This window comes from Solanum pennellii, chromosome 8 (genome assembly GCF_001406875.1).
Source record: "Solanum pennellii chromosome 8, SPENNV200".
Classification (NCBI taxonomy): domain Eukaryota; kingdom Viridiplantae; phylum Streptophyta; class Magnoliopsida; order Solanales; family Solanaceae; genus Solanum; species Solanum pennellii.
In genome coordinates, this window is record NC_028644.1 from 48191784 (window position 1) to 48218531 (window position 26748).

Consider the following 26748-nt stretch of genomic DNA (forward strand, 5'->3'; position numbering starts at 1 on the left):
AAAAATATTTTAGGTTGTTAATTATTTTAATATAGTACTTTTTTTACATAATTTTAGCAATAATATATATTATTCACTTTATTTCAATTTATGTGGAATATATAGGATTTCAAAAGTTAGGCTTATGTTAATTATTGTAATTTATAGTACCTTTTTAACGTAATTTTCAAATAATGTGTTACTTTCCAAGTTTCCATGTCTCGAGTTATGTGTCATTGATAGACTTTTTGGAGTCAAGTGATTTTTTTAAATGCATTTTATTTTTTAAAATTTTTTTTAATTAATGTGCTTTATAGTACTTTTTACGTCAATTTCAAAAAAATATATGTTTATCATCTAACCCATTTTATGTGGTACCAATAGAATCAAGAATCAATCAATTTTTTTATATAACATTTAAATATTTATGTTGTTAATTATTGTGATTTATAATATTATTTATATAACTTTTAAATCTATAACCAACAAAAACGATAAGAGAAATACCCTTTAGAAAAAACACAAAGAAAATCACTAAATAGTAATATTACACTCTACTAATAGAAATGTTTAAATGAAAAAATAAATGAGCCCACATAGTAAAGTTAGCCCATGAGTTGGGCCCACACAATTCAAGAGAAAGAATTATCATTTTGATAGGACATATTAAGACTGGTCAACAGACCAGAATTGGTTCATTGGACCGAAATGAATTGGTATCGGATCGGAACGGGACGCGTTGATCGGTATGTTGATCGGTACTGGGATGAATAATCGATTTCACCCCGTTCCACTATATACCGGGATGGAATCGGAACGAATCGGAACGGACTGGAATGGAACAGGACGACATTTTTTGGGATTACGAAAATATGAATATTTTTTTTTATTTTTTTAAGTTTAAATAAATAGTTTTTAAATTTATACTATAATTTTTTACTTAAGTTTATTTTAAAGATATTTTAATTTTTTTTGTTAATAAGTTTGCAAGTAAAGTCTAATAAAGTTTTCAAAATTTAAATCTTTTGAAGTTTATACATTATAAGTTATTACTTATTATTCATTAATATTTATTTTATAAGTTATATTTATAACTTGTGTCTTGTAAATTATAAATAAATAAAACAAAAAAATAGTCATTTTAATTTTTTCGTTTTAAAACGATCATTGGGAAAAGGGAAGAAGAAATAGGAATGCCGAATGGGGGGTTGGAAAGGTGGATTGCAGCTTTATCAAAAGTTGCAGGGCAGGAGCAGATGGTCAGGGCTCAGGGCGCAGGGCAGCTTTTAGCAAAGTTGTCACCTGCCAAGTGTCAGGGAAGGGGAGGGTGTGGTGGGTAATTAATTTTAATATATATAAATTATATAAAATATAATTTATATAAAATATAAAATATAATTGATATAAATAAAATATAAATTATATAAAATATAAAATATAAAAAATTAATATATATTAAATAAATCGGACCGAAATTGAAACGGATCGAACCGAAACAGGGATGTACCGGTACTGATACACCGGTACCAAACTACGATTCCGTCCCGTTCCGTGTACCGGTTCAGACTATTCCGTCCCATCCCGTATGCAACCAAAACGGGACGAACCGGAACAAACTGGAATGGTACCGAAACGGTACTGGTACGTCCCGTTCCGTCGCCCAATCTTAGGACACATAAGTCATAATGTAAATATTGATTGTTTTTTTCTTGGGTTTAGTGAGGAAAAGGTACACCTTTAAAGCAAAAAGATACAAAGGTCAAAATTGATCCTGAACTATGTAAAATAGATCAATTATACCCTTCACTATATTGTGGAATTAAAAATGTCTGTGTTGTTATCCTAAGAGACCACATATACCCTTAAAAGTTAACACCTCATATTTTTATTGACTTGGCAAGCCACGTGGGACTAATCCTTCCACCTAAGCATTGTCAACTAGGATTCACTACAAAAGAACTAGACCCTTAGCGGCGACAATAGTTGTCACAAAAGCCGAAAAAATCGTCACTAAAAATTTTTAACATTAAATTCTAATTTTGTGTTTTTTTTTATCATTTTAAATAAAAATAAAAATGATATCAATTAAGTAGCAGTTTTAAGACACTTTATGCTTTATTTTTATGTTATATATAAATATATAAAATGTACAATGATGCATTATATAGTAGGAGATATGAATCGAGAAGTAATTTTCATGATTTTTCGTAATAATATTGGGTACTTTTAATATTAATATTGCAGGTTATTTATTTTAGAAAATTAGGTTGCAAGTGAAAATAAATTATCATATTTTTTTGTTGAAAAAATAGGTTTTACTATTAGTTGTCACTGAAACTCACTAAACTTTTAGTGGCAATATTTTGAGATTTTGTGGCAACTTTGTCGCCACTAAATATCAAGTTCTTTTGTAGTGAATCTTAGTTGGCAACGCTTAGGTGGAGGTATTAGTGTCATGTGGCATGTCACGTCACAAAAAAATTGGGGTGTTAACTCTTGAGGGTATTTGTGGTCTCCTAGGATAACAGCGGGGGTATTTTTGATCCCAAAATGTAATGGAGGGTATAAGTAGTTTATTTCGCATAGTTCAGAGGTAATTTTCACCCTTTTCCGTAAAAAATAATATGTTATACATATTTATTTTTAAAAAAAATATCAAGTGTTATTTGTAGAAAATATAATTTTTTCATAAAAGAGTAAAGAAGTAATAGAAATTTTATACATTATGAATACTGTCTCGAGAAAAATTAAATAATTGGTTATAACAAACTTCATAAAAAAAATATATTCAAATTTAAGGCCTCCATTCAGATTTGGCTTTGAAGGAATATTGATTGTATTGAAGTGTTAACCTAATAAGGGAATACATGGGAAATATATATAGGAGATATAGGAAGGAGTACTAATCCTAATAGGACTAGGATTAGTACACAGTAAATACTAATATTATTTAATACTACTATTTAATACTATCTGTTATTATCCCCCCTCAAGCTGAGCTGAGCGGAAGCAAACGGAAGCTTGGAACTGAGGTAATCGTGCTGTCGGCTCGGGAGAGGCTTGGTGAGAATATCAGCCGGTTGTTCTTCAGTGGGTACATACTGCACAGTCATGGTGCCGGCCTGAACTTCATCGCGAACAAAGAGACAATCGGTATCAACATGCTTCATTCTGGTGTGTAGGACGGAATTCTTGGCCACACAGATGGTTGATTTGTTGTCACAATAGAGAGCAGGAACAGTGTGAGTGGCGCGGAGTTCGCGAAGAATATATGTGACCCACATGGTCTCAGCAGCAAGAAGAGCAAGGGCGCGGCATTCAGCTTCAGTCGAGGACCGAGAGACCTTGGGTTGTTTTTTTGTACACCAGGAGATCAGGTTCGGCCCCAAAAAAACGAGAAACCCCGATGTAGATTTTCTGTCATTTTTATCATTCGCCCAATCTGAATCTGAGAAACCCCGAAGCTCCAAGTCCCCGGGTCGAATGAGTAAACCACGACCAAGAGTGCCAAAAATGTACCTGAGAATGCGTTTTAGACAATGGTAATCATGTTCACTTGGTTGATGCATGCGCTGAGCAACTCGGTTGACAGCAAACTGGATGTCAGGACGGGTAATGGCCAGATACTGTAGAGCCCCAATGAGGCTGCGGAAGTGGGTGATATCGGCAAAGGGGGTGTCGGCTCCATTCGTAGACGAAGAGACTGCCATCGGTGTTGGTTGACTGGTGCATTTTTCCAGTCCAGCTTTCTGCAACAGATCTCGAGCATATTTTGACTGATGAAGAAACAAGCCGCTGCCTGTCCGAGAAACCTCCATTCCCAGAAAATAATGTAACGGGCCAAGGTCCTTCATTTTGAAGGTAGTATGCATAGCTCGAGTGACATCCTGAATGAGAGCTGCAGTAGAGCCTGTAATAATGATATCATCTACATAGACAAGAAGAATGACTGTACCGTGTGCTGAATGTCGAGTAAACAGACTCGTGTCGTGTACGCAACACGTGAAGCCGAGTCCCTGGAGGAACGTTTTCAGACGTGTGTACCAAGCACGGGGGGCTTGCTTGAGCCCATACAGAGACTTCTGGAGTTTGCAAACATGTTGAGGGAAGCGGGGATCAACATAGCCCGGTGGTTGCGTCATGTAGATAGTTTCATCAAGCATGCCATGAAGAAAAGCATTGGAAACATCCAACTGATTGATGAGCCAATTGTTGCGCACGGCGAGTGACAGTACCAGGCGAATGGTTTCCTGCCGAATAACAGGACTGAATGTCTCGGAGTAATCAAGCCCATACTCCTGATTGTAGCCTTTAGCAACCAAACGAGCCTTGTACCTGGAAATACTGCCATCCGCATTGTGTTTAATTTTGTACACCCATTTACAGCCCACTGGGTGCCGCCCATGGGGCTTAGGTACAAGAACCCAAGTTTTCTGATCAGTCAAAGCCTTAAACTCGTCATCCATAGCATGACGCCAATAAGCATTTTTTGAGGCAACAGAGTAGGTTGTTGGTTCACTATCGGGAAGGGGTGTATTTGGTAGTATGGTAGCCTGAAAGGTTTTGGGTTTAAAGATACCGGCTTTGCCACGGGTTAACATGGGATGAGTATTGGGGGGTGGCACGGGCGGTGGTGATTCGGGGGTGGCCGGGAAGGACCCAAAACGGATCGGGCTGGAGATGTTGTGGGTATGGGGTGGTTCGGGTTGGTTGTGAGTGTGGGTGGTGGTTGCGGGTGTATTGTGGGTGACGGTCGAAGGGGTGATGAGGGGTGGTTGGGTAGTGGGTGGAGGTGTGGGGGAAGGTGGTGAGGGACCCTGTGAGTATGTTGGAAAAAGGGGAAGGACGCCAATGAATGATGTATTTGTGGAGGAGGAAATAGACTCGTAGGGAAACTCATTTTCGACAAATTTGACATGACGAGATATGTAGACTTTATGAGTTTGTGGGTCAAGACAGCGATAACCCTTGGAGGTAGGATGATAGCCCAAAAAAATACAAGGACGGGATCGGGGTTGTAATTTGTGAGTAATATGAGGGCGTAGCCAAGGGTAGGCAAGACACCCAAAGACGCGGAGGTTGGTATAATTGGGAAGTTCTTGGTAAAGGAGTTGATAGGGTGATTTGTTGGAGAGAGTGTGACTGGGCATTCTGTTAATGAGGTAGTTTGCGGTGGCTAGAGCTTCTACCCAAAAGGAGACAGGGAGATGAGATTGATGTAGAAGAGTAACCACCGTTTCAATGAGATGGCGATGCTTACGCTCAGCCACCCCATTCTGTTCGGGAGTGTATGGACAGGAGGTTTGATGTATAATTCCCAGGGATTGCAGAAACTGGCCAAAGATGTTATTGACATATTCCTTTCCATTGTCACTTCGAAAAAGTTTAACATGAGAATTGAATTGTGTTTTGACCATTTTTTCAAAAGTGACAAAGGTGGTGTATGCCTGTGATTTGTGTTTTAGTGGGTACAACCAAGTGTATTTTGTAAAATCATCCACAAAACAAATATAATAGCGAAAACCAGCAAATGAAGGAACAGCAGTAGGACCCCATAGGTCAGAATGAATAAGTTGAAAAGGTGCAGTTGTACGCTTCTCAGATAAAGTAAAAGGTAATTTATGAGATTTAGCAATTGAACAGGAGTCACAATTGTTTACATGAATGGAAGAAAAACCTAATTGAGACATTAAAGAATTTATTATTTGAGTAGACGGGTGACCCAGACGACTGTGCCACAACAGACTGTGGCCATCAGCCGAAAGAGCCACCGGAGCCACAGGAACGCTTTCTGAAACTGGGTGGGCAGACGAACTTGTGCCAGGAAGAACGTACAGACCATGCTCACAGGGGCCCTGAAAAATCACCCTCTTGGTAGTATTGTCTAGGATCTGAAAATCATTAGAGGTGAACAAGAGTGAGCAATTATTGTCTTTTGTGAATTGGTGAACTGAAAGGAGATTGGATTTAATAGAAGGGACGTGGGTAAGGTTACCTAGGTGAAAGATAGCGGTGGGGGTTTTAATGGTACCCGTGCCAGTGTGAGAAATATTAAGGGACTCACCGTTGCCAACAGTAATACCATTGGAGCCATGATATGGATTTGGAGCGTTAAGCTTGGATAGATCAGAAGTAACGTGCATGTTGGCCCCAGTATCCAACAGCCATTCAGAGGAAGGGCCGGCTTGAGATGCATAATTGGCACGGTTATCACTATTTCGGCTCTCCTCATACCGAAACCAGCAACGAACAGCGGTGTGTCCTGTTTTCTGACAGATTTGACAAGTTGGACGATCCCGCTCGTAAGTGCCCTGCCCGCCGCTGGAAGATGACTGCCCGCCGCTGCCGAAGGAGTGCAGGCTGTTGTTGCTGCCGTGCTGCTGACCGTCGTACGACGGACGACTGCCCTGCCGACCGCCGCGCCCGCGGCCTCCGCTGTTTCTGCCGTAGCCGCCGCGGCTCCCCTGCCGGCCGCCACCACGCCCCCCGCGATAGTTCTGGCTTGCGGTGAGGGCGGTGGCCGGCTCCATAACAGCGGCTTCTCGGAGAAGAAGTTTGCTCTCCAGATCCACGTTGATTTCTTCACTTTTTAGCCACGAGGAGAGAGTAGCCAGGTCAACGGGCGTTGGACTGATGCGAACCGCCTGTTTAATGGAGGAGTAAGCTGATGGGAGCCCCCGAACGACGCACATGACGAGATCTTTTTCGGGAATGATTTCGTTCACGGTGTCGAGGGCTGTGATGATGGTGGAGACCTCGTCTAAATACTCCGCCATAGTTTTCGTGCCTTTGGTAATTGTGTGGAGACGATCACGCAATTGAAAAATATGAGAGTGGGAAATTGATGCATAGCGTGTTGCGAGGGCCGTCCACAGGGCTGAAGCAGTTGTGTAGGATCGGACGTGTTTCTGAACCGTGGGAGAGATGACCGCAATCAAACATGATCGGATCTGGCCATCCACGGCTTTCCAGGCGGCATGGGCCGGATTGGTTTTTTCTGATTTGTCCGTGGCGGTGATGACTGCCGGCGGCGGTTCTGTGCTTCCATCGACGTATTTGAGAAGGTAATTGGCCTCAAGGGCTGTAAGAACGGTGATTTTCCATGTAGGGTAATTTATGTCTGATAATTTTTCGGGAATCAGGGCATGAAGATGCCTGAGAAGGAGTTTAACGCCAGAAGGAAGTGAATCGAGAGGATCCACCTCGGTTGTCATGGCTGCCGCCGCCCAAGAGAAGAGAGGGAACGATCGGTGCCCTAAAGAGAGAAAAAACCTAGAGAAAAGAAGATCTAGGTTTTCTGGCTCTTGATACCATGAAGGAATATTGATTGTATTGAAGTGTTAACCTAATAAGGGAATACATGGGAGATATATATAGGAGATATAGGAAGGAGTACTAATCCTAATAGGACTAGGATTAAGGAGTACTAATCCTAATAGGACTAGAATTAGTACACAGTAAATACTAATATTATTTAATACTACTATTTAATACTATCTGTTATTAGGCTTTAAGCCACTAATTTATTAGAGTCGCGCCTGCTTCTTTGTAAAGATAGTTTTGTCATTTGAGTGGATTTCCCACTCACCTATATAAAACTAGATGGCTGTTGTAAGGATCAAGATTACATACTTGCTCTTGAAAATATTACATCACGGCTACAATGACGATATCTAAAAAATCATATTCATCATCTCTTAGCTACAATTACACACTTCCGATGTTGGGATCTAGATACATCTTCTAAAGTTGATGCAAGTTTTTTTTTTTTTTTTTATCATCAATCCTTCTCATTTGAAATCTCAAAATTCATGTGATGGGAGTTCTTGTGTATCGTTTATAACTTTAGGAGGAGTATTTTACAAATGTAAATTATTAGAAGTTGTAACTCAAAGCACCTTAGGCATGAAAGCTTGAAAACATTGAAAAAGACGAAATGAAACACATGTATAACTAAAAAAGAAATGAATATCTCATTCAGATGGAAACACTTTCAGTGCTCCTCCTTAAGAAACTTCAAGAAGGTAAAGGACAGTAAAACTCAGTGGTATAATACCAATTCTCGATGGCTTTATCTCATATTCCATTGATACCATACTCATGTTATGCTTTATTTTAAAAAATTCCTAATGTAGCCTCACATGGATTTTGTTTTATAATTTTAACTTTTTACCGAGATAATTATCTAATATATTATGAGATATTTTACCTTTTCACTTCTATGTACATATCATGTTTATAACTGGGTTCAGAGAAGTATGATTTGTTGACGATCACATATATGATTGAAAGGTTACACATACATTTAAGAAGTAACATGTTTCAATCTATCCTTGATTGTGCAATTGAGCTTAAAATAATAATTTTTTAGTTCTTGTTTGTCAAAAAAATGAGTAAGTGATGAGCAAGAATTGCAAGGCTCAAGTGATGACACCACCCATTGGATATAATTGTGAAGTCTTTGTTATAAAAGAGTGAGACTCAAAGGATGAAATTGAATGTGTAGTAAGGGGCGTATGTTGTCATGAGATTCATGCAATATGAAATAAAAAATTATGCCTTAACATACGTTAAATTCAAAATCGTATAACTTGACATAAATAATAAGTTTTATTTCACAAGAAGCGAATTAAATACTAATATTCGCAAATCTATTACTCCATTTTACCAAGGAAATAAAGTTTCAAGTGAGGAAATGCAACTTAAATTTATAGTATAGAGGGAAAAATTGCGCAGTTGTATCATAAATGAGAATTTTAATTTTGGAAAGTACTAAATTCCCAAAATAATGACTTACTTTGTTTTCCAAACTTCAATTAGTCTCTCATGCATATATCCAAATGAATACCACCGTGCAATTCACTAGTTGGTTGTCCACTCCCTCCACCGCAACACCATTTCCAAATTTTATATATATATATATATATATATATATATATATATATATATGCATGGTTCATGTTTGCTATAAATATTAAAATATTAAAATGTTAGCGTTTCTTTTTACCTTAATATGAATTATAATTTTTCTCATGTTTTCAACATATTCATCGATAGGGCATTTTCACCAAAATTAAGAATGATTAGAGAAGCCTGAATGTTATCATTCTGCATGTGAATAAACCAAATTATAATTTCACATAAAAAAAGTTGAAGAAAAAAAAATATCAACTAAATAGTAAATAAGGTCTAAACTATTGGATTTAGTTCGTTTGAAAAGCCACTAAGTAATGGCTAGCAATAACGTCAAACTATGTATTATTATCATAAGGAGTATTAAACTTATAAAAACAAAAAAATAAAACTCAAAAAATAGTGACCAACGTATTGTTTTGTGTAGTAAAATAAAATAATACCAGTACAATATAGGTAATTATTTTATTTTTGTAGGCCACTTTGTGCAGTTTAAGTCAGCTGTGCTCAACAACCGGACCAACGTATTCTTTTGTATCAAAATAAAATAATCAAAAATTATACATATAAAAAATAATAAACAAACAAAATCTAAAAAAAAATGATTAAAAACTCTGCATATAAAAATTAAAACTTAACGTCTTGAAAAAATAAATTAAAAAAAGAACAGTGGTGTATTCACACGTATCTTTATGCATCATACGGTCTAGCTATGTATTAATATCATAACGAGTATTAGACTTATAAGAAACAAGAAAATAAAATGGGAACCTTTTTTTTTTCTTGTATAATCAGCCTGCAAGGCACCGATATCCTTGCGCCTTGTAAGGCTCACAGAAATCTAAATTTAATTTTAAAAAAAAATTTACTTTACACAGCATCAATAATTATTATTATTTTAATTTAATAAAGAATTAATTTACTATTTTGAAATTTTCAAAAGAAAGTATTACTCTTGATTCTGGACTCCTCTTATAGCCCTAGGCCTAGCCTCAGCCATAAAATTAGTAGAATCAGAAATCTGTGAGTTTAGGACTCCTACTAGAGACCCATCAAAAAGTAATAGCACTCGGATCAGGATTACCTCCAAAAACCCGATCAATATTACATTTCAACCACCCATTAGGAGGTGGCACCTCTTTACAATTTATGATTGATATAGAAATATGTAATTTTCAAACATGATTACCATTTGTGGCCAGATAGTGTGACAAATTATATAAATCTTAACCTAATAAATTTGAAAATGGCAGAGTTAATATTCCACATCACTGTATTTTCGAAATAAGAACCTCCATACAAGATGGTGTTTTTCTGCTTCCATGAAAATCATTACATAATGGCTAATCTATTAGTAGTCCCCTAAAGTTGTCACTAACTTTCACTTAGACACTCTAACTAGATTGTTTATTTTAGACACTTTATTTAAGGTTCTATTGTGTGATTTTGACACTTTCTTTACAATCAGTCAAAATATATAATGTGTGTGTAATGCAGTCGCAAATAACATATAAAGTGTCCAATTAAATGACGACATTAATCATTTGTGCCTAAAATCTTTTTTAAATAATGAATTTTGAGAAAAATAAAATATAGCCAATGAATCAATGACATATGACATTTTTGCCCACGTAATTTAAAAGAAAAACATTTAACCAATTAACAAAAAATATTTTGCAACCTTCTCATTATCTTCTCCAAAATAACAATTTTGCAGAAACTCTGCCCCCCCCCCCCTCCTCCCAAACCACCACTTCTCAAACATACACCAACCCTTTTATTATAAAAATATAAAGCTAAGTCATGGATTCATATTTATCTTAATCAAAAACGAAACAGTAAAATTGAATAGAAATAATTAAAATTAAGTGAAAAAAATAAGAAAATACTTACAATGTAAGCAAAGTATGAAGGTCGGTGAAGAAAGAGGAAAAAAACAGATCCACCTTTGTATTACAATGGTAAAAATTCCTCCAAAAAAAGAATTTCATGACTATTGCAACATTTAAATCTTGAAATAGGTCATTCCTTAAAATTTTAAAACATTTGTCATGGATGGAGTTGACCTTGAAAATTGGAGGCTAAAAATGGGGAGAAGAAAAAATAAATAAAAGCTGATTAAAAAAGTTTTCACACGCAATAAACGAGTGGATCACAATTTCTATGACGTATCTGCAAAAAATGTCAAAATGACACAACAAAAACTTACGTCAAGAATCTAAAATGAACAAAGTCTAATTAAAATATCTAAATAAAAATTAATGCCAATTTTAAGAAGTCACCGATAAATTAAGCATAACTTTAAAAAAAAAAAACTCTCAACCTGTGCATTCCACCAATTTTTTCATAGTGGAATCCATGGGCTTAAGATCTCAGCTATCAATAGCACAATAATAATCTCAAATAAAAGCAACCACTTCCCTAGATAGGAAAAGGTGATTAATAATTTTCCTAACAAGAACAATGAGAAATTATTTAATGATAATAACAACGTTATGCTTCCGGACCTTTCAATCAAAAAATAAAATTTCCAAAAGGACCTTTGTATTCATATCTTCATGTAGTCTTCTAAATATATAATCAACTCTACATCTGATTTAACTGTGAACTTGTGTGTGCTAGATTTAATACACAATGATTTATTCATTTAATCAGATTGCCCAACATATTTGACATACTCTACAGTATTATTAGGCAAATGGTCCTGCATTATATTCATCCAAAATTCCAAACATCTTTTTTTGAAAACAAAATAAAAAATTATTGATATTATTAGTCAAAATATAACAACCCTACACTTCTGTAAGAAGGGAAAATAAAGTACCACGATTAGTCAAATTATCAAACCATATACTACAAGATCCTCTTCTTAAACCAATCTTATCACGTGTGGAAAGTTTAAATTGTTACCATCTAGAATCTAAGATTGATGAAATGATACAATTCATAATAAAATCATAAGTTTATAAGCAATTAAAAAAATACTTTTTTTTACCTCTACTGTGAAATAATTGGATTGTATTTTCCCACCTTATGCGAGAAAAACTCGTTGCAACGTGTATCATGGAATTCATAGTCTAAAATAACTACTAAATGAAAATTATTATCCCTACACTTTTTTGAACCATTACGATTTTATTAATATAGTACGATACCAGTAAAAAATATAATTATGCTTATTGAATAGAAAATAATCCTCAAAACATAAAATAGATGCACTTGATATACTTTATTTAGAATTATTAGAGATTGCTTATTCCCTGTAACAATCATCATTAAACCTAGTATTCAATTTAATTAAACTTGGGGCTTTAATATTTTAAAAGGCACGAATTCAAATATAGACTTGAGGATTTATACTTCAAATGATACGTAACAATAATGGTAATGGAAATAATCAATCATGTTCAAAACCAACTTATTTTGTTTTTCGGAGTTAAATCTGGTATTTAAATTAAGTAAATTTTGCCCTTATAATTTAATAGACACAAGTTTTAAAAGTAACTTGAAGAAATATGCTCCTACACCATATGTAACAACCATCCAAATATCTTCTACCAAACGATCCAAAAAGCTTCAAATTATTCAAACAAAAGTCGTATTCCTTTGTGTGCCTTTTCCTGTTCGACAGAGTCTTGTTTCTCCACACTGTTGTCTTTTCCATATTATATTCTACACCCAACTACCTTCATATAGCTATTATTTTTCTTTTTATTTTTGCCAACATTATTTCCAAAGTCGCATTTTTTACCCTAAAAAGCAATCGTTAATAAAAGATTATCATTTCAGTTTGAACCCCTTGCCAAGGATATAAGGTATGCAAAGACATAATAAATCGTTATGAACATCATGAACTCCCCGTAATAAAACCAGCATACCTACTTCACGGATCCTTGAGCTCGGAGAAGAAAGAGATAAAAGAAGACCATGTGAATCAGGTAAAACGGTGTATTTTGGTTGTCAATCACGTGGTTAATTTCGAAAATATTAGTTGGGCAACATACTTTTGCATTAATGAAGCTTCCTCGTTACCAAGAGGTAACCATACAAAGTAGGCGTAAAGAGAGGCTGCTAACGTCTCTCGTGTTGGAGAAAAGGACAAAAATACACACATTTCAATTGACCCCAAGAGGTGCCAAAGGTCGGTATAAACCCATCTTACTATCATATATACATTCATTGTATTTGAACACAATGAATTTCTAGAGATCAAACACAGAGGTATACAACCTAACTTTTTTTTTTTTTTTTATTTAATTAACAAAACTAACATTTCCACAAGTACAAAACAAGGTTACATTTGGGAGTTTCAACAACAAGAGAGGCCTGCAAAACTAAGGCTTTGTAAAAAGAAAAAACAACCCCAGAGGGTTGTCATGGCAGAAAAGGAACTTCCTGCCATGGCCAAAGCCCATGAAAAGAGAGGCATATATACCTACAACTGCCCAAAAGCAACCACAACCACAACAACACAAACATAAACCCAACCATCACGAGTTGAAAGGTTCAACAATGTGAGAGACTCGGTAAAACTACAAGTGCACACACATAAAAGACTAAGACAATATTGAAAAAGCTTCTACCGCTGCAAGATTTGGCAATCAATGCAAGCATAGAAGCTAAAAACTAGTGACAACAAGGACTAGGACTAGGACCAGACATGAATCTCTTAATCCAAAAACTCAGCATTTGTATCTCAGGGAAGTATGGTTGGAAAAACAGGAAAAAAATTTCCCAAAAACAGCTTCAGTGAAGAAGCTGCAAAAAAAGAGAACCAACCACATCCCCGGAAAAAGGAGCCGAGATACTGGACTATTAGAAGACCCAAGATCATGGACCAAAAAACTTTATGCTAACACTAACAAAGAAAGACTAGTTAAACTTCCTTACTAAGCTCCATCTTTCAAAGGAGCTCAACTTGTAAGTTGCATTGACCCTGCACTTAAGAAAGGATATCACACCTCCAGAGCTGTTCCAAGAGGAGATCAACACATCTGCTACTGACCCCATTGCAGTGCTGGATGTTTAAGCCCATGAGTGTCTGCCCCAACTTCTGCAGAAAGGGTACACTTTTGTCCGAAAGCATAGAGCAACCTGACAAGGAGAGGATCTGCAAATTAAGTCGCACTGTACTGGCCAAAGATGCAACACCTGAATCAGTTATACCACACTTTGAAACATCAAGTTCCTTGAGCAACCAACAGTTGTTGGAAATTGCTAACAAGGTCATATCAGTAACGTATCGACACTCATCAACATTAAGAGACTCGAGACTTCCCCCATGCAACTCAGTTATGAATGAAACTGATCTGTCTGTAACATTAACACATCCACTTAGATTCACCTTGACCAAACCAGCTTCACAGCTCTGAACAAGAGGGAAAAGACCCTCATCAGTTACTTGAAGGAGTCCACTCAGCTCCAAATGAGTCAGTTTGGGGCACAGCCTACCCATTATGGCCAAAGTAGCATTACCAACTCCAGGACAGTTGCGGATAGACAAAGACTGAAGTGAGTTGCAAGGCAACACAGATGGAAATCGACAGGCCAACTCTTTAACACCAAAGCATTTCACCATGGACAGAACCTTTAACTTCTCACCACAGCTCAAAAGAACACCAACAAACCCAGCCTGGGTGATCCTGTGGCATTCTTCTAATTGGAGGTTCTCGAGTGCAACTGAACCTTTGGCAAAAGCAACCAAGCCATTATCTGACAGGATTGTACATTTTCGTAGGCAAAACAGCTTCAAGTTTGGACAACCTTTACCAAGAGCTTCAAGTCCCAAATCAGTAACTCCATGGCAAGCAGTTATAGCAAGCGACCTCAGCTTCTGCAAACCTTGGCCATTACCCATGACCCAAAATCCTCTCTCATTTATGTTTTGAAGACCAATAAGGGCTATGTCAGTGATGGCAATGCCATAATGTCCAATAACAGCAAGGGCGATGTCACTGATGTTCAATGCGTGAAGTTTCACCTTTGTCAAAACATGACCAGCAGATGAAAAGAGACTTGCAATTCCTTGATCTCCGATGAGTGGGCAGTTTTTGAGAGACACAAACTTCAACTTAGGGCAAAAACGACCTACAGCTTGAAGAGTTTCATTTCCAATCTTTGAACAAGATTCTATCGTTAGAGAGGTCAAATTAGGACAATTCTTTGCGATAGCCATCAAGGACATATCAGTAATTGCAGGGCATTGGCAAAGATCAAGCTTCTCCAACAGATGACATCCTTGAGCAATCTCGGTTAAACCTTCATCACTAACAGAAGAGACATTCCAGAGAGAAAGAGCCCTTAGAGAAGGACAACCTCGAGCAATAGCCTTGAGGCCTGTATCAGTCACACCACGGATTGGGTTACTTCCTCGAATAGAAAGCTTTCCTAACCCTCCATGGCCTGGTGTTCCAACAGCAATAGCAGCAAGTCGGACATCTGTTGCTTTCTTTCCATCAAGGCACCTGGAAAGATGACCCTCTCCTTCAATATCTTGAGATTCAGCCTCAGCAACTTCTGCAGCACTCGAGTCCACTACCTCACCCTTCTTAACACAGTCCACAGACTTAACAAGAGCAGTTTGGATAGATCTTTCCTCGGTTTCCAAAGATGGATTGGGATTTGAGATTACTGTTTCATCCCCGCGGATGCTGCTTAAAAGCATAAGCCAGCGCTTGGAAACACAAGCAGAGGCACTCCTGTCTTTGCCATCAGAAAGGCGCCTCAATACCTCAAAAAGGCATTCATCAGGTAGGACATCAATGGAAGACAACTTGTGCTTCTTTTCACTGAAAACAAAAGGGACCGCAACACGAGACCTCTTGCAAGGAGGAAAATAGACATCCACATGATTCCTAAGGGACAGAAATAGGCTGGATTTCTTGGGACTTGGGTACACAGTCCCACCATGGTCACCTGAAATCCAGAAGATGGTAAAGAACATCAACCAAAGATCAAAATTGAGATCCGAATAAATCTCGAGAATGGCCAAACCCACTTCACATACAAGTCTGATAAGATTCAGATTTAGAGCAAATATCACAGAAATACAAGATACCAGGTTAATCAGTTTTGAAGAGTTCTATGAAGAAAATATTTCAGTCAAACATGGAAAAAAATTAATTGATTTTCGACATAAATATCCATCAATGAATTTTCTATCTACCATTTTTTTTCCCCAAGATTAGCATATCATTAACAAAACATATGGAATTTTGCACTAGTTAAGGGAAAAAAAAAAGAGATTCAATTGTATCATATCTAGATAGATCAAAGTAAAAAAAACACTTAGGCTAAAATCAAGGATCCAGCTGTAGAAACTCCACTAGTTACAAACAGAAAGTTTAACAGATGAACTCTAAAAGAAAAACATAAAATCTAAAACACAAGTTTCAAAAAAAAAAAATTAAGATAAAGATTGAATTTTTAAGCAAACCCAGATAAGGATTAAGATCATACCACTAAAATTGAAGACTTTAGACATGAGTATGGTTGAAAAACACTGGGGAAGTAGAATCTGCAGTGTCCAGGACCAAAAAACCCTCTATGGAGAGCAAAAATTGACAGATCAACCAAAAGAAACACAATTAAAAGAGCTTGAACAACTGATTGCATCAGAAAAAGAGGTAGCAAGAGATCATTTGAAAACCCTATTGAATAGGGCAAAAAGAGAGAGAAAAAAGAGGTGGAAGGAGGAAGAGGTACAAAAGAAATGAGGTTTGTGTGTGGGTGGTGCTGTCATCTATCTATCTATATTTTTGTTTGTGTAAAGTGGGGTTAACATTTTCTATTTTCTATTTATTATTTTATTAGGAAAGAGAGAAGAAAAAGTATCCAATTCAGATGCAATGAACCAAATCTATAAATGATCTTGACATGATGCTATGTTCAATGTTTCTTGCATTTATTTTATTAATTTAATGGTGGAAAATATTCATTTTATATTAACCCAAAGACCTACCTATCAAGAAAAGTAGAAAACCACAATTTTCAATGAAATTGGGTAACCATCAAACACCTAGTCTGTGTGGTTAAGTTAACTATCACAACAGCTTACTTTAGTTGGGTAAGGAAAGAAAACCATGGATGCCCCAACTGGTATTTAAATTTACCCATTTTTCAACATGCTACTTTTTTGGGGGTTTAAAAGAGGTTAATATTATATAGTTTTTCTTAGGAAGTACAAACATATAGGTAGTAATGTTTTTCTATCATAGTTAATCGGCTAATTAATTATAAGTAACTAGGTTGAATTGGATGATAATTTATTTTATTTTTATTTTTAATCGTTTTTAGTATCTGTTTGATGTAGTCTAAAGGGTTATATATAACATGGAACGTTTTGTTTCTCGGTAGTTTGAAAACCTATTTAGCTAAAATATCTATTACTTTATTAGTATTGCAAAAACTACGACGGATCATTACATTTCTCAACTTATTTAAAAAGTGACGTGCATGAAAAAATAATAGATTCACACGTAGGTTGATCATGTGCTAGTAGTGCAACCAAGTCACAACATATTTAACTCCACTAGAATTAGGTAACCTCAAAAAAAACATTTTTCCGTTTTTCTAAGAAAAAAAACTAAAAATGCTTTTAAAATAGATTAATTTTATCTTCTGATATATATTTTTTTTCAAAATATTCTCGTTAAATAACTAGCATAAATATATCTAACAACAATTTAAATAGTTTTTAAATACCTTTTATTTTTCCAAAGGTTCCTCTAAAATAATAGAAATGTCGCCTTGAACTACTTACCCTCAAATGTAAAATTCAAGACAAGTATAGAAGTGAGAGAAGGCCCAAAATGATTCTTTCGATCTTTGGGTTAAGACTCAAAATCATCTTTGAATATCTACATGGAGCACTAATAGTCTCTTATGTTTGCGATATTGGTGCACTTTTTGTCCTTACATAAACTTTTGTCTATTTTTTAACATTAATTTTGTTCATAATTTTATGTAACAAATGTTCTATCGTCTTTTGATATATTTAGTAGAAATAATACTATGTGAGAGAAGGTGAGAAGTAAAATACTTTGTTCTGTTCAGTATAAATATTACTGCAGCTAAACTAAGAACAATTTAACATATGACATTGCAAGAAAAGAAAATTTTGTACTATTGTACGTGAAATCGTCGTGATGAACCTTTCGACTTTACCTGCAATACGATTTTTACTAAACAAAATAAAGTGTGTTTCTTCTCACAATCTCTCACATTGAGTTATTATTTCTACTAAATATATAAAATGATGATTAAACATTTCATACATAAGTTAAGAATAAAATCAATGTTAAAAATAGGCAAAATTTTAAAGAAGGATCAAAAGTGCATCAATATTTCAAAAATGAGGGACTATTAATGCTCCATGTGAAAACTAAAGGATGACTTTGAGTCTTTACCCAAAGATAAAAGACTATTTGGTCCTTTTCTCTATAGAAGTTCGTTTAATGTGAGGTAGAAGATATAATACTTAAAGAAATAAAATGTATGAATGTTTCATCGTGCATTTGATTGGGGTAATTAGATAGTCATTGAATTATTTATCTCACCATTTATACCATGATGGATTAAGTTATCATATATATATGGTGGAATAACTTTTTCAAAATTACTTTTATCGAGATAATTAATCCCAAAATTACATGTTCTCAGTTTCTATTGAATACTTCCTCTTATAATAATAAAATAAGGACAAGTCAACTTATGTATTGCTACAAATAATTTTCAAATTATATATTGCTAAAAATAATTATCAAATTATATATTGCTACAAATAATTTTCAGATTATATATTGCTAAAAATAATTATCAAATTATATATTGCTACAAATAATTTTCTAAGCATTTAATTTTTAATAATTCATTTCATATAATGATAAAAAATTAATTAACATAAATTTTTATTGCAATTTAAGTTAGAGAACTCATAATATTCTTTGCTTACCTCATTACTCTAATTTTTTTCCTTCTCTTCTTTCTTGCGGTTATTCCTAGGGAAAGGGTAAAAACATGATAGCGACGAATTAAAAAAGATTGGATCAACTTTTTCCTTCTATCTATCTATTGGGCCAACAATGTCTTTGGTCTATTTGAAATGGTTTAAATTAATTTTATCATTCTTCTACCTAAAAAATTTTATGTGCCCGTGCTTCGTGGGGTCTCAAAATAACTTATTAGAATTTATAAATAAAATATTTTTTCAAAAAGATTTCAGATTTGAGTAAACTAAGCCTTGGCTTTTACATCCATTTTACTACTATTAGCATCATATTTATATATCTTTTTTTTTCATTACTTAAAAAATTTGGTCTACTACAACTAATGAGATTTTAATATAATTTAGTGATAAGGTAAAAGTACCCCTTAGACTATGACTGAAATCCCCGAGACACATTTGAAAAATCGTTGTTCGATTGACCAATTCAACACACTTCCTTCCCATTCACTCTTCCTTCAATGTCGAGAGCTTAGCTAGTGCCTACATTATGGAGGTAGCTCGTCTTCATATGGTACTAATATTACTTATTTTAGATAAGGATTTTCAATTTATTTCTAGCTTTTGGAGGACCTTTCGAGAAAAATTGGGCAGTGTTGATCTTAGCACAGATTTTTACCCACAGACGAACCAGAAGTCATAGCCCACTATTCAAGTTTTGAAGGATGTGTTGTAGTCATATGTTTCAAACTTTAGAGGTTAGTGGAATCAGTTTTTGACTTTGGCGGAATTTGCGTACAACAACAACAACTATCACTTAAGTATTTAGATTGCCTTGTTCAAGGCTTTGTATCATATGGTAGGCGTCATCGCTCTTTGGTTGGTCGGTTTGAGTCTTATGAGCCTAAGTCGTGTGGCACAAATTTGCTTCAGGAGACTTAAATAATGTTTAGGTGATTTAAGATAGACTTAGGCATTGGCCTTTGAGATTTGGGGTTAGTGATAGAGTGTTTCTTCAAGTTTTACCCATGAAGGGTGTGATGTGTTTTAGGAGGTGGGTCAAGCTTATCCACAGGTATATAGGGCAATTTGAGATCTTGCGGATCGTTGGTGACATCACTTATGAGTTTTTGTCCTCAGCTATTCATATGGTTTTTGATGTTTCTATGTTTTGTCAGTATATTCCTAATGAGTCTCATATACTCTGGTATGATTGAATTGAGATGGTCTGTTTGACCTTCGTAGAATAGTTGTTGCTATTCAAGACAGAGATATGTAGTAGTTGCATTTGAGAATCATTCTTTGCAGGGGCAGATCTATTAAGGCAGGTGGGAGTGTCACGCCACCCACAAGCTTTGACGGAAACTCTATTTATACATAGGTATTTATATACATTATATGTATGAATAAACGTGCCACCCAGAAAATGAAAGTATTATCTGGTGCCAGTGATAGATGGTCGGATTTATGTGTCTAAGTTCGCGAGATCGAACCCCACTAGCAGCTTTTTGTTTAAATTTTATTTTTCAACTGCATGCAGCCTCTTTTTTTGTTCTACTTTTTTTTTTTTGAACTTGTTAACTTATTAGTAAGTATTAATCAATTACTTTTAATTAATTTAATTTATCTTTTTGACTTTTCTTTTATTTGATTAAATATAAAAAAAAAAGGTTTTTTTCTCTTCACCATTGAAACTTGATTGTTCCTTTAAATTTTTCAAGAACAAAAATCTATTATTAATCAAAGTTTCAGCCTTCAGCCCATCGCCCAATTCCGCTCACCCATTCGTTCACAAGATAAATAATTCTATTTGGATCTAAAGTTGTTTTAATCTTAGTCTACTGGGCATTATAGGCGAATTTAAAATTTGAAGAATTCGATACATCAATGCTATCTGAATTTAGGTAGTTAACAAAACTTTTACTACGATAAACAAACAATTTATTATTTTCTTGGTCACGAATGGCTTAAATATAAGCTCTAAGTGAAACTTAAAATAAAAATAATGAAATAGGACTTTAGCTAGATTTGAATCGTTTTCTCGTGAGTGGTTCCTCTGGCTTGTACCAACTACACAAGGGCATCCCTACGCTTCTTATAGGTGCACTGTTGATTAGATCCTACTTTTATATATATGATTTTTTTCGAAGTTAACGAGTGCACCCCTATCAAATCATGTGGGTCCGCTTATGTTTGACACCCATACTCTAAATCCTAGATCCGCCTCTATTTTATGTTTACGGTACATTGAAGACATCATCATGTTGAGGAGGATACCTGGGAGACTGAGTACGAGATGTGAGAGCAGTTTCCCTGCTTGTTTAAGCCTTTGAGTACTTTATCACAATTACTTTCACAAATGAAACTCTTTTTTACTAGTGGGTGTTGTAATGACCCTCCAGGTTGATATCCTCTTATTTTCTTATTTTTATCATTTAGATTTGGGACTGACAGTTCAATCATCTAGTCGTTCGTTTGGATTATGTGCAAGTTTCTATGGTTTGGAGCTTTTAAAGCTTGAACAGTTGACTTCTGCTAGACGTTCAGGAAAAAAGCCTCATAATGCAATTTTGATTGTTCTGTTAAATCCAAAGCATTAAGTTTTGTCTAGAAGAACCTTCAATGTGTATCCCGAGGCTTCTAGGTTCATCCTGATCCCTATTGTGGAAGTTATACTTAATTGGAGTTTATATATAAGACCCATTTTTTTTATAAAGATTATATTGGTTGGAAGTTTTGACATCTTCGTTGAGTCCACAATGCTGAATTTGATAAGGTAGCCTACCTCATTTGAGTGCATGGAGTTCCTAACCAATTCTGAGCACCCGAGTAGAGTCTATTGAGACTCGGCTAAAATTTCTAGTGTATTATGTTGGTGCAGCCGCTTTATCGGCCCTAGTGTCACTTAAGTCATCTTTGTTTTAGCGGCTAGGAGTCCATTTTTAGCAAACTAGACCAGTGAGAGGCTAGCCTCTTTAGGACCTAGCTTCGTTTAAATTTTGTCGCTTTAGCAGCTTAGGGCTTACTTAAGTGGTAGCCAACCTGTGTTTCCAACCGCTAAAGTGGCCATGCATCGCTTTTGCGGTGTCGCTTAATCGGTATAAGTGACCAACTTTACGGCATATGCAGGTAGTTAAGGTTATTTTGGAATCTTTTTCATCATTCTTCTATTATCAGTCTTAAGGCTTCATATCTCGTTTTATTGTGGGAATTTGGTTTTTCTTGCTGGAAATTGGTATAGTTAGTTTGGACCTTCAGTTAATTTCTTAGTCCTTTAATGGAGGTTTTTGTGTGGAACTATTGCATGAGTCGGGTTGGTTGTTTTCCAAGCTCGAAATATGTCCTATTTTGGTGCACAAGTGTAGTAGATCATTAGGACCTTTTGATCGAGTCAACTTAAGGAATCCAGTGTGGATACATTACTAATTTTACTAGATTTTGGGTCTATCCCTAATTGTTGTGTTTTTTTGTGTCAAAACGTTTGTATTGATGTCGTGGTTATAATTTGTATTTTGTAGCAGCATTTTGAGGTCGTTTTAAATGGAAAAGCTATGGAATCATTATTTTAGAACGCGTGCAATCCGCATTGAGATAGGATATGGCTTCTAGATCTTTAGATTAATTTCGAGAATGTGAATTCATGTTAATTAGTTGGAATTGGGATGGGTTGGTCGTCAATTCATGGTTACCTATCATATACATGTAGTAGGCCTTAGTATTTCGAGAGTGCTAGTGTATTATTCGTGCTTTATGGTCATGCCTTACCTTGTGGACTTCGTTCATATTCAATTATGATTGTTGGTAGCTTGTTATTTGTCTTAGCCTAGGTGCAGGCTAGTTTTTTCCTTAGACTCTGATTTTGAGACTGGTAGGCCTTAAAATTGCTTTCTTAATTTCTCGAATGGATTAGATCCTCATAGACTAATATAACAAAATTGGATTTGACAGTATGAGCCTTAAGTAGGCATTAACTCGGCTTTGAGGACCTTGCATCCATAATGCCCTTTTATGCTACGACCTTAGTGATTCTCATTTGTAATTTTGAACTTCGTTTAACAATTCAGGTTGGATTTGGTTCAGGCTTATAGTGTTTCATAGGCAACTTTGGGTGGACGTTGGCCTTATGATGGTGACTTTAAGTGACTTTACATGTGATTCTCCCTCTTAGTTTATATAGTCATAGATTCAGTATTTGGGCATACCACTCTTATAGTTGCATATCAAGGTCTGGGCACATGACCTTCAGTCACAGTTCGAGCTTTGGGCACATTATCCTCCATTGAGTTGATACCTAGATGCATGGTTTAAAAGATTCCATGAGTGTTATATCTGTAGTTTGAGGTTTGGACCATGCATTTTCCTATTCTGAGTTTACCAATTTCGTACTCATTAGTTATAGCTTGTATGTGTACTCGTTAGGCTTATAGGGTATGTCGGGTTATGCACTTACACTTGTGCATGAATGTATTTTTGGGCTTATGGGGTCCAGTCTGGTTATAGTTAGTTACTTGCTTTTCACTTCCATTATTTCCTAGACTCGTTTGCATTCCTTTTAGATTTCTATTATCATCCCATCTATTTGACCTCTAGATAATGTTATTTTTCACTTTTCATATTATTTTACTTTTCAAGACCAGTCGCCCTATGATATCTACGGGTACCTGTTATTTTGGTACTCAAACTACACTCTACATTTTGCATTTGTTTTCATGATGCAGGTCCAAGCACTAGTCACCAGCGCATATATCAAGACGATTGCAGGAGTATTAAGAGACGAGGGTGAGCTTTTGACGTATTTGATCAATCTGCCTCTATCTTTTGTATCTGTGACTAGCCTTTTGCATTTGGACATAAGGCTATATGTTTTTAGGTCCATTTTGGGACATACTCTTTTGTAATAGCTATGTACATCTGACTACCAGGTTTATCCACCAAACCCTGCAACTGATGAGAAGGTCCTATGGAGTAAAGGGAAGCGTGTATATTGTCGCACTCTCTGCCTTCCAAATGTGTGTATATATATACACACACACTTATCTTCAGCTATTTCTTTTAAAGTTTATCTTGTATTTCTCGTTAATTGTTGTTTCTACCCTATATGCATGTTATTTGTCGTTATGAGTTACGGGTTGCCTTACCTACTGATGGGTTATAGTAAGTGTCATCATGAATTGAGTTTTAGGGTTGTGAAAGAGATAAACATAGGTTGGTGAACAAATAATAAGACTTGGTTTCTTGCATTACTACACACATATTACCTCCTAACAATAATGTATTACATATGCAGAGTGATTAGTGGTCTTTCTTTTGCTACTATATCTCTACATGAGAATTAAATAAGTTGAGCGGATAAATAATAAAACTTGCTCTCTTACATTATTCACATGTATTACCTACTATCAACAATGTATTCCATATGAGAATGAATTATTTGTCTTACTTTGACTACTATTATCACTAAATAAACATACATATGTTGGACAAATCAATAATAGAACTTGATTTCTTACATTTCTACAGGTGGTATTACCTCCTAATATCAGTGTATTTCAAAATTGAATGAAATATTGGTATTTCTTCAGTAACTATATCACTAAACGAGACATACATATGTTGACAGACCAATAATAAAACTATATTTCTTGCATTGCTTCAAGCATGTCATCTCTTAACAATAATGTATCACATATGTAGATAGATTGGTGTTCTTTTTTAGCTACTATATCACAAAACGAGACATATATGGTTTGGATGGATCAATAAGAGAACTTGATTTGTTACATTACTACATGTATATTACCTCCAAACAACAATGTTTCCATGCTTTGATATTAGTGGTAATTCTTTGACTAATATATAAGTAAATGAGACATACATAGGTTGGACGGACCAATAATAAAACTTGGTTTCTTACATTACTTCACATGTATTACCTCTTAACCACAATATATTCCAATACTCGGATGAGTTATAGACTTTCTTTAGCTATTATATCACTAAAGAAGGACATACATAGGTTGGATAGACCACCAATAAAACTTAGTTTCTTACAGTATTAGACTTGATTATCTACTAACAACAATGCATTTCATACCTGGATTTATTATGTATCTTTTTTTTTTTTTGCTACTTTATCACTAAGTTATACATACATATATGTTGGATGAACCAATATTAGAACTTGATTTCTTACATTACTAAATGTGTATTGTTATGCCGTAATTTTACTAGAAAAATCACTTTTTGAAATATTCTAAGTATAAAACAATTTGAGAAAAATATTTAGAAAAGAGTCACCACATAATTTTTAAAGAAATTAAGAAAACTTAATTTAAAAAGATTTTAATAGAATAAATCTTTATAAATTAGAGAAAATGAGTAAGAGGTTCTTATTAACACTTCAAGAAGGTTTTTAAGGCATTTGAAGTGTCCGCTAGCATGCGGTTATCCTACAACTTAGATTAAATATTTTGATATGTTTTAGAAAAAATGATTTAACATAAAAAAAATTTACAATATTTGATTTATTTTGAGAAAATAGTTATACAAAAAAAATATTTTTTAATTTTTTATGAAAATGGGGACTTAATTGAAACTTTGAATTGAATTACAAGTGATTATAATTTTAAAAAAACTAGATTAATTAAAATTTATTTACATCATTTTGAAATAATAATTTGAACCAATTTGATTAATTCAAGCATGAAAACAATTTTAAATTAATTGAAGAATAAGAAAGTTTTGACTAAATATATAGAATAAAAGTATAAGAGTTGATAAAATAAATTTTATTAAAATAAACCAACATAAAGAATATGGTTCATCTTTTGGGAAATTCAATTAAGTTAAACCAAACCAAACAAAAGATTAGTGTTAACACAAGTAATAATAAGCAAACAGTAACAAAGAAAGCCAATAAATATTCTTAAACTTGGGTCCTTTGCCCAAATTCGAAAGTATTGGGCTTGACCAAACCTGAACTTGTCATAAGTCTAAGTTTTCAATCTTTTAAGATTGTTGCTGCTTGCGTTTGGGCCTGGACCATCTGCAAGAAATTCATGGGGTTGGCACATTTTCATAGTGTATACACTGCTCATAAACATATGTATATTAGTGTATATAATTGTATATTTGCCTCTTTCCATTTGTGTTTCCTGTTTTCCAGCCTTGTGTTTTTGTTTTATTTCCCAGCTGACTCGAACTGTGAAGAAAAATAAATTGAGCCCTGATGGCTCAACTAGAAGATGCTAGAAAGGGAAGTCCACCATGGACTCGGAAGAGATTTACATACACACAAAAGAGAGAGAAGAATTAGAAGATGAGATGAAGCTTTCAACAAATAAATGGTCAAATGATTTACTTGACCGAGATTATTAAAAATGACAAAAATGCTTTAAAAATAACTTGAATTTCATAAAACTCATTAATTCAAAATTATAGTCATCACTAATAAAATATTTAAAATATAATCTTTTTGATATGATTTTTGAAATATTCATAAAATATACTAGTTATATATAATTACATGGAATCTATGTATTAATTTAAAATTATAAAAAAAAAAGTGATGGAACTACTTAAAATAACTCGCAAACTATATTATTATCTTTTTTTAAAAAAATCATAAAATTAATTATTTGAAATCTTTAAAATTGAAAAAGTTCGATGATTAATTTATATTGTGGAGGCAAAAAATGAGTGTGAAAAAAAAAGACCAGAATAAATAGTAACCCTAGTTTGACTATCCTATGATGATGACCGGCAGCCAGTCATCTCCGATGATTGGTCAGATTCCAACTATTGCCTCCATTCCCAATTTCCTCCCTTAATTCCTTTGCCAAAGGCCCAGCAGACCCCTTCCAGATCTAATGATTTCATTGCTAATTACGCAACTGTTACTAATCCTAATTTGG

The 26748-nt window shown here is 34.8% G+C and overlaps 1 protein-coding gene and 1 long non-coding RNA gene across 3 annotated transcripts in view; both read right to left on the reverse strand.

Annotated features, from left to right (window-relative positions):
* The window catches only part of LOC107027284, a 31002-nt gene extending 20026 nt beyond the window's left edge, over positions 1-10976 (reverse strand). For both annotated transcript variants that reach the window (XR_003579801.1, XR_003579800.1), the window contains exons 1-2: positions 10786-10976; positions 8777-8944 (exon numbers count right to left, since the gene is read on the reverse strand). This is a non-coding gene — a long non-coding RNA (uncharacterized LOC107027284). The remainder of the gene's footprint in view (positions 1-8776; positions 8945-10785) is intronic.
* A 2138-nt stretch (positions 10977-13114) lies between these two features.
* LOC107028410 (EIN3-binding F-box protein 1) lies at positions 13115-16660 on the reverse strand. Its single transcript, XM_015229465.2, has 2 exons — positions 16351-16660; positions 13115-15807 (listed from the first exon to the last, which is right to left on the reverse strand). Exons 1-2 carry the CDS (start codon positions 16373-16375, stop codon positions 13835-13837), a joined length of 1998 nt encoding a protein of 665 aa, XP_015084951.1. The 5' UTR covers positions 16376-16660; the 3' UTR covers positions 13115-13834.
* Between the last annotated feature and the right edge of the window lie 10088 nt (positions 16661-26748).

Coding starts and splice junctions, on each gene's coding strand:
- LOC107028410 (XM_015229465.2), bottom strand. CDS start 16,375: ATGTCTAAAGTCTTCAATTTTAGTG. Junction 15,808..16,350: donor TAAAGTCTTCAATTTTAGTG/GTATGATCTTAA, acceptor TCTGGATTTCAG/GTGACCATGGTGGGACTGTG.